This window comes from Camelina sativa, chromosome 8, assembly GCF_000633955.1.
Source record: "Camelina sativa cultivar DH55 chromosome 8, Cs, whole genome shotgun sequence".
In the NCBI taxonomy this organism is placed as follows: Eukaryota; Viridiplantae; Streptophyta; class Magnoliopsida; order Brassicales; family Brassicaceae; genus Camelina; species Camelina sativa.
Window position 1 is genome coordinate 2,084,092 of NC_025692.1, and position 17,338 is coordinate 2,101,429.

A 17,338-nucleotide genomic window follows, 5' to 3' on the forward strand; every position below is an offset into this window, starting at 1 on the left:
CCTTCTTGCTTTCTCCTAGGATCTCTGCAGCTGCAAGGAAACAACACACCGCAATCACGTGGCAAGATGGCTCAGTTCCCTTGTCTGTTACCAGTCCATGGTAGTAGTATGCCGCAGCCTTTTAATGAAAAACAGAACATAACAGAGAGATTAATCAATGAGCTGTTTAATCACTTACAAGTTACAACGGTGACTTCAATAATGTTCATAAATTATACACACCTTTGCTTCCAAAAATTTCCAGTAGATAAACCGGAGTAGCTTCTTGGCACATCCGTGACTGACTGATTCACAATCAGACAAGCAGTGATATGCCTGAAATGATAATGAGATCATTTACAGCAAATTAAAAGAGAGATTACAGCAGATAAACTATGATTTTCCCAAAAAGTATGGCGCAAGTAAGAAATTGAAAATTTTTAAACTATGAGGAGGACCTGAGTGAAATAGATGACTTGCTCACATGCAAGTCTCCTCTTCACAGACAACGTTGCTTTCTGGCTATCAACTGCTAATCCAAGTTGAATCTCAGTTCCCTGCAGTAAATTTCAGCCAAACTTACAAATTAAAACCCATATACAAGATTCTGGTTAAAGAGTCACAATTTCAAAGTGTATAAACCTGGCCAAGTGCTTGGATAGATAGACTTTGCATTACACTCTCCTGCATATCATCTGGCAACTTAGTCCTGCAAATTTGCAGCTATGTAAGTAAGTATCTATGTGAAGCTTATTCAAGATTTTCTGTTTTTGGTTGTTTCATACTTTATTTCAGGAGGAAAGCGAGCGAGAATCTCTCGGACGCAGAACTCCAAGTATCCAGATGCCTTGAGAAGCAAGTCAACCGCATCTCTCCTGCAATCTGTGTGAAAGTGGCTAAGAAAACAGGTTCCTTTATAAAAACAGCAAATAGAAGTAAAAGATAAGTGTGAAGAGAGAAGAGACCAGACCAGTTGAGACCACACGGACGCCATTGCCAGATGCAGAGCAATCCTTTGGAATCATAAGAGAGTTAGCTTCAGTTAATGCCAAAGCAGCCATCATGTGGATCACTGTTAACATCTCCATCCAAAGGTTTGTGAGACATATCTCTGCCTGTATAGAGCATACACCTTCACGTTGTTAAGACTTAAAGGGTAACAGAACAAACAAAATCCAAATCCTCAGGATCGGCTTAGTATGATTGAGCAAAAACTGAACTTACTCGTCGACCATCTCCAAGGGTTTTCCATTTGAACTCCACGCAGCCCTCCATTCCATCATTCTCTGTATCGTTAAATATTCTGATATCACCATTTGCTTTTATACACAATAAACTATAAAGTTATATCAAAATATGCAAACCCGAACTTTTCTTGACAAGACCGGTTAGAAGAGACAAGTACTCCTCCAAAGCTGAACGCAGCTCAGGGATGGCAGAACCCCCTGCAAAAATTCCAACCAGAAACATTGAACATGTTTTCAAAAATACAAAACCTCTTTTCCTTAAAACGCAAGAAAAATGGAAGAAGATAGCCTCGTTTCTCTATACCTGTGTCCTCAGCTACTAGCTGAATCTGATTCCTTAGACATGTCAATCGATCGACGGTAGCCTTAGGAGCAACGCCCTTGAGTTGGCGCTGAAGATCAGACTGAACAGGAACGCGGAACTGAAGAACAAACACAACGGATTCTTGAATGATCCTCTTCTTGTTCTTCCTTCCGACAACAGCATAAGCAGATGTAGCACACCCCATACTCTCTCTCTCTCTCTGCTATGCTTTTTTTTTCCCCTCACAAAATCATCCTACATATGCGGATAGCCGGATACATTACATACACAACATTGCCAGATATATCCTAAAACCAACATAGAGGTTCTGGAACAACCTGAAGCGGATATATAGATCCGGATTTTGGAAGCTTAAGAGTAATATAATAAGGAAGAGAATCTCAGAGAGAGCTGGTGGAACAGAGGAAGATAGGAGCATGTGAGGGAAGGTTAGTTTGAAGGTTCCAAAGAATGATGGGGAGAGAAGAAGATTCACTTAGGTTTCGGAGTTCGATGCAATCCACCCACATGCTCTCTAGTATTCAATGAGCAAATGGGTAGTAGATACGTGATTTAAATCAACAAAGAAAAAAAAAAGAGAAAAGATATGGCACATGCCTTCCGGTTTAATCCAAGTTTTAATTATGTTTCTTATGGAAAGCTGTGAATTCGTATCCCACTTGCCTTATTTCTATTGGCTCTCCTGTTTTAGATTAGTACTTTTTCGTTGACTTCTTTCCTTAACCTTCCCGCCCACCCTCGATTAACTGAATCAAATCAACCCCACTTCTCTCTTTTTTACCCTGTTTTGTCACTCCAACCAAATATTAATTAGAAATGAAAATGAGATTATTTATGGTAACAAAAAAATGAATGGATCGTTGGCTTGTATAACCATTATTACGTTTCAAGATTTGAAAGCTGCGTAGACTTTATTATAAAACAATGTTAAAGAAGAAACATGTTAGAATGTGGCAGGAGACAGGCTGTGTGTTACACAAGTTGAATTATCTTCGTTCTTGTACTGCAAACATACTTATCTTCCTTTATAAGCAGATCAACAGATATATATATATATATATATATATGTAGATATTTTAATTAGACACTTCTTTATTACTTGTATGGGCCTGTATTAAGTGGGCCTATTTTCAGGTAATTAGGCCCATCATTGACTTTTTTTGGTTGTTTCTGTGGGTGGTGGTGTGGTAGTGTTATACTTGTTATATCAGTCATCGGAGGTTTTTATAAGCGGAGGATAACATTCGTAGATCTGTTTTCGCATCTGCTCAACAACTGCATCGTCGAAGATCAAAAACACCATGGCCATCGCCCTAGCTAAGCTTCTGATCTCCGCCATGGCGGTGTTCATGCTTGTTTCTGCCTCGTTTGCGACATCGGAAGTCCCGTTCATGGTGGTCCACAAGAAAGCCACTCTTAACAGGCTCAAATCCGGCGCCGAACGTGTCACCGTCTCTTTCGACATCTACAACCAAGGATCCTCGTTAGTTTCTCTCTTCTCATCTAGTTTTATTAATCCGATTTCATTTTCCGATCCGTGTTGGTTTCTGGATTGTATATAAATTGCATGTATAGATTGGTTAACTGTAGAATTAGGAGATTAATACTCGAGCTATGCTTAGATCTATTTCGAATGATGTGTATCGGTGTTTAGGATTCGAAATGTCATTTGATCTGATCCCATTGTTCCTAATGGTTTTGGTGTTTGCTCTCAGGTCGGCGTATGATGTGACTCTGACAGACAATAGCTGGGTTAAAGCAAAATTTGATGTTGTTAATGGAAACACTTCTAAGTCATGGGAAAGACTTGATGCGTGAGTTTCTTCTTCTTCTTCAATCATAAAATGTTTTAGTGTCTGCTTTCAGCTTTTTCCTTTTCGTCACTAATCTGGTTCTTGGTGTGCAGAGGAGGTATCTTGTCTCACTCTTTCGAACTGGAGGCTAAGGTTAAAGGAGTCTTCTACGGTGCTCCTGCTGTTGTTACTTTCCGCATTCCCACCAAGCCAGCTCTACAGGTTTGCCATTTTTATGCCCCCCTTTTTCGTTCTAGTTCCTGGAATTGGTAGAAGCAACTAAGCTTTATAAGTTTATAATTCTCCCCAATCAAAATTACCTTATAGTGACTATTGTTTTACTAAAAATCTGGTTTTCTTGTCTGTAGGAAGCGTACTCAACGCCACTACTACCTCTAGACATCCTTGCTGACAAACCTCCAACGAACATGCTTGACGTGGTAATTTTTATTTTTAAAGTCTCCTCATTCTTTTTTTTTCGTCTTCTCATTACTGACTTTCATTGTTATGTTGTGGTGTGTCTTGGACGTTTCTCTTGATGCTGTTAAAATAATCTCAGGGCAAGGTAACTTGATTTGTAACTCTCACGCCTCTGTGAAAATCATCAAATATAACAGTACTCATCTTACCATGTTTCACTTGTTGCAGAGGATACTCGCGAAATATGGATCACTCGTCTCCGTCATCTCCATGGTTGTGTTGTTCATATACTTGGTGGCAACACCTAAGTCCAACGTATCAAAATCAAGCAGCAAGAAGAAGCGTTAAGTTAGTGAAATGAAGGTGAGAAAAGCTGCCATGGTGCTGTTTTGTGTTTAGCAGTTAAACACAGTTTCAAAGTTTGTAAGAATTAGAGAACACACTTTAATTTTGGTGTTGCAGAGGACACACACTTCAAAGAGTTATTTTGGTTTTGCGTAATGTCTTTCTGAAAGCATAGTTATGGAGGTCTCTTTTATTTTGTTTCTGCCTTCTGCTTTTCATGGTTTTATCTGCATTCGCTATTACATATTTTGGTATTATTAGCTACGTTTGCTTCTGTTTAGTTTGATTGCCTGTTTGCTTTGCTTGTTGTTGAAGTGTCGTAGTCTAGTTATTGGCTAAGTATATGATTTTGCTTATCAGTTTCGTTTGTTAAAAAATTTCATGGCTTTTAGTTGAATAGGCGGTTCTCTGTGTAAAATGGAAAGAGCTGAGTTGATGCCATTGAGATTGCATAAATTGTTATATGCTTTATTCGCGTGATTATAAATGGGTGAGCAAAGAACTATGTTTGTTATCATGGAGTAATGTGTTTAAATGGATTTTAAGTTTTTCTCTGTTAATCCATCAACGTTTACAAACAACCTATAGAGTGGAGTAGAGTAGAGCATTAGGAAACTTGTAAATAGCTTTTGTGGGAGCAATTCTTAAACACCATTAAAGTTTTTTTTTGGCTTCAGAAAGAGAGAAATAATCTTATAAATTTAATTCAAATTGTAATCTGTAAATTTGACAAATTATCTACATATCAGTGTCCAGTTGCTATTGAAAACCACTTAAATTTGTCTTGTATTACAAACAGATAAAGTGTGTCAAGGCACTCACAAAGGAACTCTGTCTGTTGGAGCTTTGCAGCTCGACTATGTTTTATCAAAGTTTCGTAGATAACTAACCTTAGTCGTTTGCTCAAAATGTCATTTTACTAAGCTTAACCATATATAACTAACCTAAAATAATCAATGGAAGTGCTGGTGCTACTGCTTCCTTTGTGAGTACCTTGGATACTTGGCATGGCAGATTAGGACACTTAAATGTGACTATGTACAATTAGGTGCTTCTTCGTCAAGATAACGGCGTTAATCAATCTAGTTGGCTCTATAGAAGCATCTAAGCCCGTCTAGCTCAGTTGGTAGAGCGCAAGGCTCTTAACCTTGTGGTCGTGGGTTCGAGCCCCACGGTGGGCGCGACATTGAAGTTTTAATTTATATTTTTGTTTTTAATCATTTGGCATCAAATAGAACGTATGACTGATTTATAAAGTATTCAGTTTCCATATTTGTGAGGCTTATATGATACTCGAAAAAGAGTAAAATGAAACACAAACCAGTAACCAAAATGAAAATTTTAACTGAAACCGGAAAAAAAAAAGTAGTAAGTGGGTGTGCCCACTCTCTCTATCTTCGAGTGTGTACCTCTCATCTTTTAAGATTACATAACACAAAACATAAAAGGACAAGAAACAATAGGTAGAGAGTATGCGAAAGAGAGACTGAGCACTATCCTGAATTCAGGAACACAAATTTCAAAAAACAAAAATGATAAAAGTTCGAGTCAGGAAGAGATCGAGCTTACTCAAATCTTCCTCATTACCCGTATGGTTTCTCTTATTTTTCCAAACAAAAATCCTACCCCATCAAACTCCTAACCCTTTTTCGTCATTGTTTAGGCTTTGGCATCAGTAACTGCTGCGATGGCAGGAGCTGGAGCAACACCACCAGTGGTTGGCCTGAACCAAATTAAAAGAATTGAGAGTTTTGCGTTTTGATGGTATCAAGTTCAGGAAGTAAGTGAAGAGAGAGAGGTACTTACAGGCCAACAAAAACTTTGAAGGCATCGTATAATCCCCACTGTGCTCCAGTCAATGTCCCGATCATAACAATTCTGAGAGGAAGCCCCCTTGTGAATAGTCCCACCATACCTATCTTCTTCACCGCCTGCAACAATTCATTTACAAAAATTAAATAACATTCCTACTGCAACGGAAATATATGCTCTGGGCTATTGTATCTAGACATAGTGACTTACATCTCCAACGGTTGCTCCCTTAGCATTGTTGAGGAATGACACAAGATTGTCTGCTGGATGAGAAACGATTGCACAGAACACTCCAGCAACGTAACCTCCTGCAAAACTCACTCCGAGTTGCAGACCTTTGCTGCATTCACTCTTTGGGTTGGGGATTGCGTACTTGTAGATCATTTCAACAATGGTCTCAAAAGAAGCAAACTTCATCATAGTGTCTGTAACATTTGCAAATATTATCATTACACTTTGCTTTAAAAGAATGCTTCATGACCACAAGAAACAAAAAGAAAACGAAATTTGCAAGATAGAGGCTTACAAGGAATCTGACGTCCCCATAGTGGACCAAGACCCTTGTACAAGCTGCAAAAAATAAAATAAAATAAGAATTCAGACACGAAAGGCTAGCTGTTACAAGGAAGCGAATGTAAATGGCATTGAAAAACTCACCCTCCGAAACCTTCGGACTTGACAAACTTGGGAAATCCATCAGACATTCCCCTGGCAAATCCAGGCTGTGTCTGAACACGGACCTTGACAGCTTCAAATGGGCAAAGAGCAACATCGGCAATGACCTCAGCAGAAGCAGAACCAGCAAGGTAGATGAGGGTCTTGTACTTGGCAGTGTACTCAGGTCCAGCAAGATCAGAGTAAGTCTTCTTAAAGTACTCGTAGAATCCAAACTTGCAGGCACCCTGAGCACTGTAACCCAAAAGAGTAGGAACCCATCCACGGAAAAATCCCTTGACTCCTTGCTCTTTCAGCAAAATTCCGAAACCAGACGAGATGCTCTTGTACTTGGCTGGATCAATCTGAAACGCAAAGAAGATCATATCAGTGTTGCACCACCAACACATACCACCACGTCAAGTAAGTAAATTTCGTAAGAAGAACCACAACTCAGAACAGATCAACGTATTTTGAAATAGAAATCATTGATACATAACATGGAAATGGATGTAAGAAGATTATAAACGTATAACAGAGATCGAACAATCCATCAAATAATGGAATCCAACACAAAACCAAAGCAACACAGATAACAAAACGATAAAGCAAATGAAATCACGGATCTATCCAACAAAGACTAAAAACGCAGATCTAGCAACACAAGAACACAGATCCACGAACATGAGCTCAAAAGACATAAGAAAGATTAACGGATCTAAAGTTTCCATACCTGCATATTGCACTTGACGAGATCGAGAGGAGTCACGGTCATGTGAGTGAGACCACAGCTGAGGATTCCACCAAAGGTACAAGCGGCGTAGAAAGCAGGTGAGTACATCTCGATCCCTTTCCCTGGCTCGGTGGGAGACGCAATAAGGAAATTCTTCCGGGACAGCATCGTCGTCGGAGACGCACGCGCGGCCGCCGGAGCAGGAGATTTCTCAGCGAATGCAGCGTTGGAGTTGGAATTCAGCACCTGGTCGAGGAGGAAAGATCTCGGCGACGAGGGAGATGATGAATAGAGGAAGCTAGGGATCAGAGAATTCTTGGGAGATTCCATCGCGGCGGCGTTTGAAATGAGCAACGGTGGCGATGTCTGATAGCCCGATCTCACGCTTGCCCTCAAACCAAAAAAGGACAAATGACTATGAGAAAGAGGAGATATTAACCTCTGGGAGTCTCAGACTTTTTATTGGGCAAATGGGAATCTCATGAAACAAGGCATATACTTTTTGCGATAATTACGAAAATGACATTGTTAGATGTTTTTATTCTCTTTATTAAGTCTCTTACCAAGTCTCGTGGCCCATGGGCTTTTTCAAGAGACATATAACCGTTGACCCATTAAAGGCTGTCTTAACGATCATTTTTTATATTTTTTTTTGGTTTGGGAAAATAAACTTTGTAAAACCCTAAATCTCTCTCAAACCAGAAGAGACAGCTCTCTCGCCGACAAATTAACCGGCTACTGCTCTGCTCGTCAACGTTGTAAGTTGTTTCCTTCCTTCTTCTTCTTCGTTGTAATCAAATTTGTGCATGAATTAGGTCAAACTAGTAGCTTCGGTTGTAATCCTTCCCGAAATTAGGGCTTAATTTGCGATTGATAACGAGCTTAGGGTGCGAATCTTATAGTTGTTGGTTTATGCAGCTGTGGATATTGTGGTATTGAGAGAGATGAGCTTCTTATCTCAGAATGCTCCGGAAAGTAAGAGTAATAAAAGAGAGGAGGTGAAGAAACAGTACAGAGATGTAGAAGATGGGGAAGAGACTGGGTCCGATGATGACACTAGGGGAAAGAGAAGGAAGACGGAGAAGGAGACAGAGAAGGAGAAGGAGAAGCTACAAGAATCGGAACTGGTTCAAATGAAAAATCTTGAGAATTCGTTATTCGGGTCACTCTACTCCCCTCTTACTTTTGGTAAGGTAGAAGAAGAAGATGGTTCTGCTTTGTTTCATGTAGACCGTTCTGCTGTGAGTCAGACTCTGGATCACGAGGATGATGATGATGATGATGATGAACAGCTTTCTGATGAAGAGAGTGGTCAAGTTGTTGGAGTTAGGAAGGGAGAAGCTGCTTGGGAGGATGAAGAAGAGAAACAGATCAACATTAATATAGCTAGTGTCAACCGTTTGAGGAAGCTAAGGAAAGAGGAGAATGAGGGTTTGATCTCTGGGTCTGAGTATATTGCAAGGCTGAGGGCTCATCATGCTAATCTAAACCCTGGGACTGATTGGGCTCGGCCAGATTCCCAAATCATTGATGGTGAGTCTTCAGATGATGATACCCTGGATGGAGGAGTTGATGATATCCTCCGAACGAATGAAGATCTTGTGATGAAGACTGGTAACAAGCTTTGTGCTGGTCGTCTTGAATACTCAAAGCTCGTGGATGCCAATGCAGCAGATCCTTCAAGTGGCCCAATAAACTCTGTCCACTTCCATCAAAACGCTCAGCTGCTGCTCACTGCTGGATTGGATCGACGGTTAAGGTTTTTCCAGATTGATGGAAAGAGGAACACTAAGATCCAGAGCATATTTCTTGAGGATTGTCCTATTCGTAAAGCAGCTTTCTTGCCCAATGGCTCTCAGGTCATTGTATCCGGAAGAAGAAAGTTCTTTTACAGCTTTGATTTGGAGAAGGCAAAGTTTGACAAGATTGGCCCTTTGGTTGGTAGAGAGGAGAAAAGCTTGGAACAGTTCGAGGTGTCACAAGACTCTAACACCATAGCTTTTGTGGGTAACGAAGGTTACATCTTACTTGTGTCAACAAAAACAAAAGAGCTGACGGGAACACTAAAGATGAATGGTTCAGTCAGGTCCTTAGCATTCAGTGATGATGGGAAGCAGTTACTGAGCTCAGGAGGCGACGGGCAAGTATACGTGTGGGATCTGAGAACAATGAAGTGCTTATACAAGGGCGTGGATGAAGGCAGCACATGTGGCACTTCTCTTTGCAGTTCGCTAAACGGAGCATTGTTTGCCTCTGGAACCGACAGAGGGATCGTAAACATTTACAAGAAATCTGAGTTTATGGGAGGCAAGAGAAAGCCGATAAAGACAGTGGACAATCTCACTTCCAACATAGATTTCATGAAGTTCAACCATGATGCTCAGATTCTAGCTATAGTCTCAACGATGAACAAAAACAGCATAAAGCTGGTCCATGTTCCGTCCCTAACCGTCTTCTCAAACTGGCCACCACCAAACAGCACAATGCATTACCCTCGCTGCCTAGACTTCAGCCCCGGAAGTGGTTTCATGGCTATGGGAAACGCTGCCGGAAAAGTTTTGCTGTACAAACTGCATCATTACCAGAATGCTTGAAGTTTTGGTCTTACCAAGGACAGTTTTGGAATTTGTTGTGTCTTTACTTTTGTCGCAGTGCTACTCTTTTTATGTTATCAATTTTCCTATCCAATTTACGATCAATGAAGATTTTGTCTTTCTGATTCTTGGAATCGAGTGGGCCAAAGTCTTTCTTTTCTCACGTTTTTGTCAACATCAAAAAACACTTGTGGTTTGTTACCATCTCAAATAAAAATGCAGGAGAAAAAGAAAGATGTCGACATTGTTTCACTTCTAGTGGCTTACCCAAAGCTGAAAGGGTATCTCGATTAAGAGATTGAATCTGGACCGTATATTATATTCTGTGACAAGGGCAAACAAAGCAGTTTCTCACGTCCTCTAAAGTCTAATTATGTCTTAAGCCGCAGTTTCACTTCTTAAACCCACCCCAAAAAAAAGCACAACATTTATTTCCTTCGGAGCCTGGCCGGCGAATCGGACCGGTCGATTCAGCTGTGTCCGAAGGAATCTCGAGGAAAGCTCGAAACTTTTTTACACGCTGATCCATTTTAGGTACTAATCTCTATAATTCGACGACTTCTTTCGGTTGCTCTGGGTTTTGTTCTTGATTACGATCGTCTTTTTTTTTTTGCTATTTTCTTTTACAATTTCTCAAATGATTCATCATTTCCGTTTGAGTGATGAAAGAAGCACCGAATTACACATTTTCTGGTTTATATCCTACACATTCTTCTTTGTTAAACTGAAATTTATAACAGATCCATTTGAATTTGATGACTCCTTCAAAAGAACTGTACAAGTGTTCCTCTTTTAGTGTTTGTTTATATGGTATGGTTGTTTGATTTTTAATTGGAAAGTAGCCATCTTTTCTCTTCCCTAGTCAACATGCATTGTATTTATTTGTTGAATAAAGTTTTTTCATAATCATTCCTCTTGAGAAAGACCTGATCCTTTTTTTTTTTTTATTTGGTGAATTTGAAAGCTGCAGGTTCCCACAGTGAACAATCACAGCTGTACCATTTGTCGAGATCACAACACTCAAGTCTCTTAGAATCAGCAAAGCTTCACTACTGAGTAATGACGGCTTCATTGCAGTTGTACGGAGTTAAAGCTCCAGGGCTTGCTTTAAGTTCAAAGAGGCTTGAGTTTGGCTCAAAGGGGATTAGTAATTCAGTTACCTTGGCCTCTAGTTGTGCAATCTTTAGAACCGTAGAGCATTCTTGTAGGAATATAGCTTTGAGAGTTAGTTGTGAAGCTGTAAGAGTTGATTTGCTTGAAAGAAAAGAGCCCGAGACATGTAATTCAACCGGAACTGGCAAAGATTTGACATGTGTAATGAAATTTGGCGGCTCATCAGTGGCGTCAGCAGAGAGGATGAAAGAAGTGGCCAATCTTATACTCAGCTTTCCAGATGAGAGGCCCGTTATTGTGCTATCAGCAATGGGAAAGACGACTAATACGCTTCTGAAGGTAATACAACAGTATTACTCTTTCCTACTTCTTTCATATGATGTTTCTTTTAGTGGTAGAGTTAATTAGTTCCTTGGCTTCTCGCTTTTATTAGGCTGGAGAGAAGGCTGTTACCTGCGGTGTCACTAACGTAGAAAGTATTGAAGAATTGAACTTTATAAAAGAACTCCATTTAAGGTTAAAGAAAATACTGTTTTCTCATGTGTATATGATTGTTTATTTAGTTTTCACAGTCCAAATTTAACCTCATTCTCATGGGAAATAAAATTCTCTATGTCCAGAACTGCTCATGAGCTTGGAGTGGAAACAGCGGTTATTGAAAGTAAGTGCCTTGGTTCTCTTTCTGGATGCTTGATTTATCAACCATTTCGCCTATTTGTAGTTTAAGAATTTTTCTTTGCTCATTCAGTTGGTTTTTTTTCGTCTCTGAATCCATTTTCTGGTTAATCCATTTGTAGAGCACTTAGAGGGACTTCACCAGCTTCTCAAAGGCATATCAATGATGAAAGAGTTAACCTTACGTACAAGGGACTACCTGGTTTCATTTGGAGAGTGCATGTCCACAAGGCTATTCTCTGCGTATCTCAATAAAATTGGCCACAAAGCACGTCAAGTATGTTGCTTTATAACACCCTGGTCCTAGCATAACCTTGACACTATATAATTGCAGTTCTCGTCAGAAAGATTATAGAAACTTGAGAATGCCAATGCTCACAGTTATGTACTCAACATAAGTTTGATTCATGACTTGATGAGTTGTTCGCTTGTTGTTGGCAGTATGATGCATTTGAGATCGGGGTTATTACAACAGACGATTTTACAAATGCTGATATACTTGAAGCAACATACCCTGCCGTGTCAAAAACACTAGTTGGTGACTGGAGCAAGGAAAATGCAGTCCCTGTTGTTACTGGCTTCCTCGGAAAGGTTTACATTTTTCTGACTGTTTTTGTTATTCCCGTGGATCGAAAAATATGTAGTACAGAACTCTGATATTCATGTATTCTATATATTGGAATGGCTTTTGCACAAAGCTGTTTTGCTTAATGTGTCCTTGAATCTCGCCTATGTATGTGTTTCTGCAGGGATGGAGGTCTTGTGCTATAACTACGTTGGGTAGGGGTGGTAGCGATTTGACGGCTACAACTATTGGGAAAGCGTTAGGACTGCGGGAAATTCAGGTAATTGATGGGTTTAGCCAATATTTCATCATGAAGATGGAAGTTTGTTAAGCAAAAATTTCTTACTTTAAGAAAATCTGGTGCAGGTTTGGAAAGATGTAGATGGAGTTTTGACTTGTGATCCGAACATATATTCTGGAGCTCAGTCTGTTCCATACTTGACGTTCGATGAGGCAGCTGAGCTTGCTTACTTTGGCGCCCAGGTAATCTCGTAGATTATCTATGCTGATGAGTTTCTCCTCCTTCTGATGGCTGAGCATATTCCTCTTCCATTGCAGGTGTTGCATCCACTGTCTATGAGGCCAGCAAGAGACGGTGACATTCCTGTGAGGGTTAAGAACTCATACAACCCCACCGCTCCAGGAACTGTCATCACCAGATCAAGAGACATGAGTAAGGTTCGTGAAACAAATGTGTTTATAAACTCGTTGAATTTAAACTTCAATGACCCCTTCTTCCTCCTTTAATTACTTGTAGGCCGTGCTGACTAGCATTGTTCTGAAACGTAATGTGACCATGTTGGACATAGCAAGCACCCGTATGCTTGGCCAATATGGTTTCCTTGCCAGGGTAAATATAATTGGATAATGATGTCTTTGTTCGACTGTGTTTAATATCTCACTGCAAAGCATGCACACTGTCTCGTGTGCAGGTGTTTACCAAATTTGAAGATTTAGGCATATCGGTCGATGTTGTAGCAACAAGTGAAGTTAGTATATCATTGACATTGGATCCTGCAAAGCTCTGGGGTAGAGAGTTAATCCAGAGGACAAATGTAAGACTCTTTTTACTTTGATACATTGTTTCTTTTGTGAGAGTCATTCGTAGTATTGGTAAAATGATTGGGTGTGAACAGGAACTGGATAATTTGGTAGAAGAGCTAGAGAAGATTGCTGTTGTGAAATTGCTTCAGCGCAGATCAATCATCTCTTTGATAGGAAATGTTCAGAAATCCTCACTCATATTAGAGAAGGTTAGTGAGAGTAACCTGTCTTGTGTTCTCTTTTGAACTCGAGGTTTTGACTTTTTGCGTTAATGGGAATGGAATGAACAACAAAACAGGTGTTCCAAGTACTTAGAAGCAATGGAGTGAATGTGCAGATGATCTCGCAGGGTGCATCTAAGGTCAAAGTCTGCTGCTACATGTGAATACATATAGTGATGAATATAAATATGGTATTGTTATATGATGAATGGAGATGTTTTGTGTGTCAGGTAAACATCTCATTGATAGTGAATGATGAAGAGGCAGAGCAATGTGTGAGGGCTCTCCACTCCGCCTTCTTTGAGACCGCTTCGTAGTGCAACACAGAAGAACAGCACCATGCCACTCCTACAACTCTACTTATGTACGTGTAGTTCAATGTTAAGAATGTGACAAGACTTGAAACAACTTTTTTCACATTCTTGTTCTCATTATTGTTGTTTGTAGTTCTTGACTTGGTTGTAATACAATCACATAATTTGAGCAAAAGCCAATAATCATAAATGGGTTAAAATCTTTTGCAATTAATGAAATAAACCTCTCAGTTTTGCAGGGTTTAAGATTTTATGGGTATAGGGTGTAGTTTTCTTAATTTTGACACACACAAAAAAAGAATCTAACTTTCATAAACTATGTTCCTCCAGTAATATTTTTTTACCTTCAAAGTACAGTACAATGATTAAAGTGTAAGTATAGCAACATACAATTAATTCAGTGTAGAGAAAAAAAAAATCAAGAAATAGGGAATGTGAAAGAGGGGGGAATTCAAAGTGCAGGCTTTGAAAGTAGAATGCAAACAATTTTTGATGATACCGAAAAGACCCTTCCTGAAAAGCATATGATCAGTTACTTGACCAGGGTTACATCCGACCGACCAGTCCCAGTCAACGACAAATACACATCTGATGATATCTGTTACGTAAGAAGGCCTTTCTTCTGTGACTGTAACGGCCTTCCAATTCTTCTTTTTTTTTCTTTTTCTTTTAAAAATAAATATAAAGTGGTCCGACAAACGCAATCCCTCGAAGATTGTTTTAGTTTATGTTTTTATTTTATTATCTTGAAGGGCAAAGGATTTAGATTTAGTTTAGACTAAATCAGCTTTAGTTTATACACCAAATCTAGAACCAAATGAAAGGACATATAACTCTTCGGACTCACTTCAATCTTAAGCCATCCTCCTTTGTTTTTTTAATACATTACTATATGAAAGACATGAAGAGTTCTATGCGCCTCTTATCTTTTATTTTTAATTCAAAAAATAAATTCAGAGAAATGTTATCAAATATATGTAAAACATAAATAATTTAGGGGATTTTCTTCATATATAATCTATGAAAAGATGAGGTGAGGTGACCTATAAATTTCATAACAAAGTTGTTTGTGCTGACAACGATAATATTTTGTTTTACCTTGTTTTTTTTTTTGGTTTTTTTTTTGGGGGGGGGTTGGTCAAACATGAGAAACAAGAAGGCAAGTTTGCAGATAAGAAGAAACAAAAGGCAGAAGCATGCATGAAAGCCTAAAAAGCATGTGACCAACTTTGTGAAAATTCAACTTCTTCCTTTTTCAGCCTTTTGCTTAACTTATCTACAAACAACCCGCACTATATATGGATTTTAACAGTTTTACCTAACAGGGACTTGTAACGTTTTAATAATCCTATATAATGAAAAAAAAAGATGCTATGGCATTGGCAAGAACACATGCCAACTTGTAAAAATTTTCCTTGCATCAAGAACACTGACATATTTCTGATGGTAGCATTAACAAGTAAACGATGGTGGCAACTCTATCTCTTTTAAAAGTTCATTCCAAGAATATTTATGACTACTTTATTTTATTTTTATAAAACACTAATTAGCCAGTTTTTCTATAAATATCCATTATGGGCTAAGAATAATATGTTTACGAAAAATTCGATCTTGATTACCAACAAAAATATTCCAACTTGTATATCTACTACGCATATATATGTTTATAGATGTGAGATGCTAATTGGATTACAATCCCAAAAATATATATATATTCCACTCCTTTTATGATCATATTGATAATGATTTTATAAGTAGCTTGTTTATAGAGATCGATTAGAGGATTTTTAGCATAAAGTGAATTATGGAATATAATGGCAAACCACCGGCCATATCCAAACATTCGACCTCATCTCTGCGTTACGACTTGCTCACATAATGTTGGCAGCATCAAATTTATTATTCGGCGCGTCTCCATAGAATATACATATATATTGGACCATTTATACATTTTTTATATATGCATATTGGACCATTTATATTTTGCTTATATTGGACCAATTTTGCAGACAAACCTAGCTATAGCTAGTGTAACTGTGTAAGATATTACTACAGAAAAAAGCCGACAAGAAGGATAGATATCCATTACCAACAATTCCCTTAATATTCTACTTACCTATATATAACTGAAATTTAATTATTCTAACTTCTATATTGTTGTAAAATTTTCTAAGAATATTAAATATCTCTTTAAAAATATCATCCTATCATAATTAACAAAAGCTACAAACCATGTCTATCACATCAATACCTTTGCTATCATCATTTAAAAATATATAAAAATTACCAATTAATTTAGAACTTCACCTTGTATAAATAGTATGCATGCCTCTCACTCTCCCCCTCAACCAACTCATAAACACATTCTCTCTCTCAGTCTCACTCTCTCCTCTTCGTATTGTCCTAAGAATACAAAAAAATGCAATACAAAACAGAAACTCGAGGGGCGGTGTCCTACAACAACGGTAAGGTGAACAACATGATGAATGTGTTTCCGTCAGAGACACTGGCGAAGATAGAGTCGATGGCGGCAGAGAATGCGGTGGTTATATTCAGCATGAGCACGTGCTGCATGTGCCACGCTATCAAGCGTCTCTTCCGTGGGATGGGAGTCAGCCCCGCCGTCCACGAGCTTGACCTTCACCCTTCCGGCGCTGAGATCCACTGTGCTCTCCTTCGCCTCCTAGGCTGCTCTAGCGGTGGCGCTGCTACTCCGGGGGCACTACCGGTTGTGTTCATCGGAGGGAAGATGGTAGGATCAATGGAGAGAGTGATGGCTTCACATATCAATGGCTCACTCGTCCCTCTTCTCAAAAATGCTGGCGCTCTCTGGCTCTGACGCCATCCCATCATCCTCCGATCCAACCTTTCCTTTTTTTTTTCTTTACTTTCTTTTGGTTTTTAAACAAAAAAAAAACCCCGTAGGTTAATTCTAGTGATGAATTAGTAGTGACAGTGAGAGAGAAGAGTGGTGCGTTTGTTTTAAGCTTAAGCTCTTTGTCTATCTTAAATCACACTAATATATAAAGAGTATTGTGTTTAATTACTAAATTCTCTAATTAGCTTTGTTTCTCATCTCTAATTTCGCCAGCTGATTTGTGAAAATTAAATGGCCAAATTTTCAACAAAATATAAATTAATTTGTCAAAAATTAAGACAAGAATGAGGATCTTTTTATTTCATGACCTAAAAATCTTAACCGTTATAACTGTTAACTGTGGGGGAAAATAATCGCCTCCGGGGGGTCCCCCACTTCAGATTACGTGGACATCCACAAACAATAATCCGTGATTTTGACCCGACCGTTGCGTCAAGACGAGCCCGTACATCGCTCATCCTATAACGTCACTCACTGATGATTTTACAGCTACGATATGTATAATTTTGTTTGCTAATTTAACTTTAGCAAGTAAAAAAATAGAATATACAAAAACACAAAGTCACATACAGTTTTCTGAGACTAGAAAGGTTTAATTTAACAGTTTAATACCTCAATAGCTCGTG

General features: G+C 38.9%; 7 protein-coding genes and 1 non-coding gene across 9 annotated transcripts in view; 5 read left to right on the forward strand and 3 right to left on the reverse strand.

Annotated features, from left to right (window-relative positions):
• Positions 1-2,052, reverse strand: part of LOC104705669 — a 4,150-nt gene extending 2,098 nt beyond the window's left edge. Inside the window, exons 1-8 of the mRNA XM_010421721.2 lie at positions 1,531-2,052; positions 1,350-1,424; positions 1,204-1,265; positions 950-1,094; positions 765-861; positions 622-688; positions 438-536; positions 223-315 (exon numbers count right to left, since the gene is read on the reverse strand). Coding sequence (XP_010420023.1) covers positions 223-315; positions 438-536; positions 622-688; positions 765-861; positions 950-1,094; positions 1,204-1,265; positions 1,350-1,424; positions 1,531-1,735 — 843 coding nt within the window. The 5' untranslated portion in view covers positions 1,736-2,052. The remainder of the gene's footprint in view (positions 1-222; positions 316-437; positions 537-621; positions 689-764; positions 862-949; positions 1,095-1,203; positions 1,266-1,349; positions 1,425-1,530) is intronic.
• On the forward strand, positions 2,748-4,309 carry LOC104705670 (translocon-associated protein subunit beta). Its single transcript, XM_010421722.2, has 6 exons — positions 2,748-3,034; positions 3,267-3,365; positions 3,458-3,566; positions 3,713-3,784; positions 3,904-3,909; positions 3,993-4,309. The coding sequence occupies exons 1-6, from the start codon at positions 2,853-2,855 to the stop codon at positions 4,110-4,112; spliced, it is 588 nt and encodes a 195-aa protein (XP_010420024.1). The 5' UTR covers positions 2,748-2,852; the 3' UTR covers positions 4,113-4,309.
• TRNAK-CUU lies at positions 5,218-5,290 on the forward strand. The gene has a single exon. It is a non-coding gene; the product is annotated as a tRNA-Lys (tRNA).
• Positions 5,434-7,755, reverse strand: LOC109124421 (mitochondrial phosphate carrier protein 3, mitochondrial-like). Its single transcript, XM_010421723.1, has 6 exons — positions 7,309-7,755; positions 6,579-6,940; positions 6,448-6,491; positions 6,132-6,346; positions 5,916-6,040; positions 5,434-5,832 (listed from the first exon to the last, which is right to left on the reverse strand). Exons 1-6 carry the CDS (start codon positions 7,636-7,638, stop codon positions 5,769-5,771), a joined length of 1,140 nt encoding a protein of 379 aa, XP_010420025.1. The 5' UTR covers positions 7,639-7,755; the 3' UTR covers positions 5,434-5,768.
• Positions 8,047-10,154, forward strand: LOC104705672 (U3 small nucleolar RNA-associated protein 18 homolog). Its single transcript, XM_010421724.2, has 2 exons — positions 8,047-8,066; positions 8,227-10,154. The coding sequence occupies exon 2, from the start codon at positions 8,253-8,255 to the stop codon at positions 9,900-9,902; it is 1,650 nt and encodes a 549-aa protein (XP_010420026.1). The 5' UTR covers positions 8,047-8,066; positions 8,227-8,252; the 3' UTR covers positions 9,903-10,154.
• LOC104705673 (aspartokinase 2, chloroplastic) lies at positions 10,259-14,037 on the forward strand. Of its 2 annotated transcripts, none has more exons than XM_010421726.2 (14): positions 10,259-10,436; positions 10,873-11,354; positions 11,449-11,531; positions 11,636-11,676; positions 11,813-11,967; positions 12,132-12,281; positions 12,440-12,535; positions 12,622-12,738; positions 12,814-12,933; positions 13,013-13,105; positions 13,188-13,310; positions 13,392-13,508; positions 13,598-13,660; positions 13,751-14,037. In XM_010421726.2, the coding sequence occupies exons 2-14, from the start codon at positions 10,962-10,964 to the stop codon at positions 13,835-13,837; spliced, it is 1,638 nt and encodes a 545-aa protein (XP_010420028.1). In that variant the 5' UTR covers positions 10,259-10,436; positions 10,873-10,961; the 3' UTR covers positions 13,838-14,037. The 2 variants fall into 2 exon arrangements, with proteins under 2 accessions (XP_010420028.1, XP_010420027.1); XM_010421725.2 differs by having other exon boundaries at positions 10,260-10,436; positions 10,867-11,354.
• Positions 16,199-16,877, forward strand: LOC104705675 (glutaredoxin-C8-like). Its single transcript, XM_010421727.1, has one exon. The coding sequence runs from the start codon at positions 16,254-16,256 to the stop codon at positions 16,671-16,673; it is 420 nt and encodes a 139-aa protein (XP_010420029.1). The 5' UTR covers positions 16,199-16,253; the 3' UTR covers positions 16,674-16,877.
• The window catches only part of LOC104709126 (pentatricopeptide repeat-containing protein At5g14080), a 9,727-nt gene continuing 9,301 nt past the window's right edge, over positions 16,913-17,338 (reverse strand). Inside the window, exon 3 of the mRNA XM_010425786.2 lies at positions 16,913-16,925. Coding sequence (XP_010424088.1) covers positions 16,913-16,925 — 13 coding nt within the window. The remainder of the gene's footprint in view (positions 16,926-17,338) is intronic.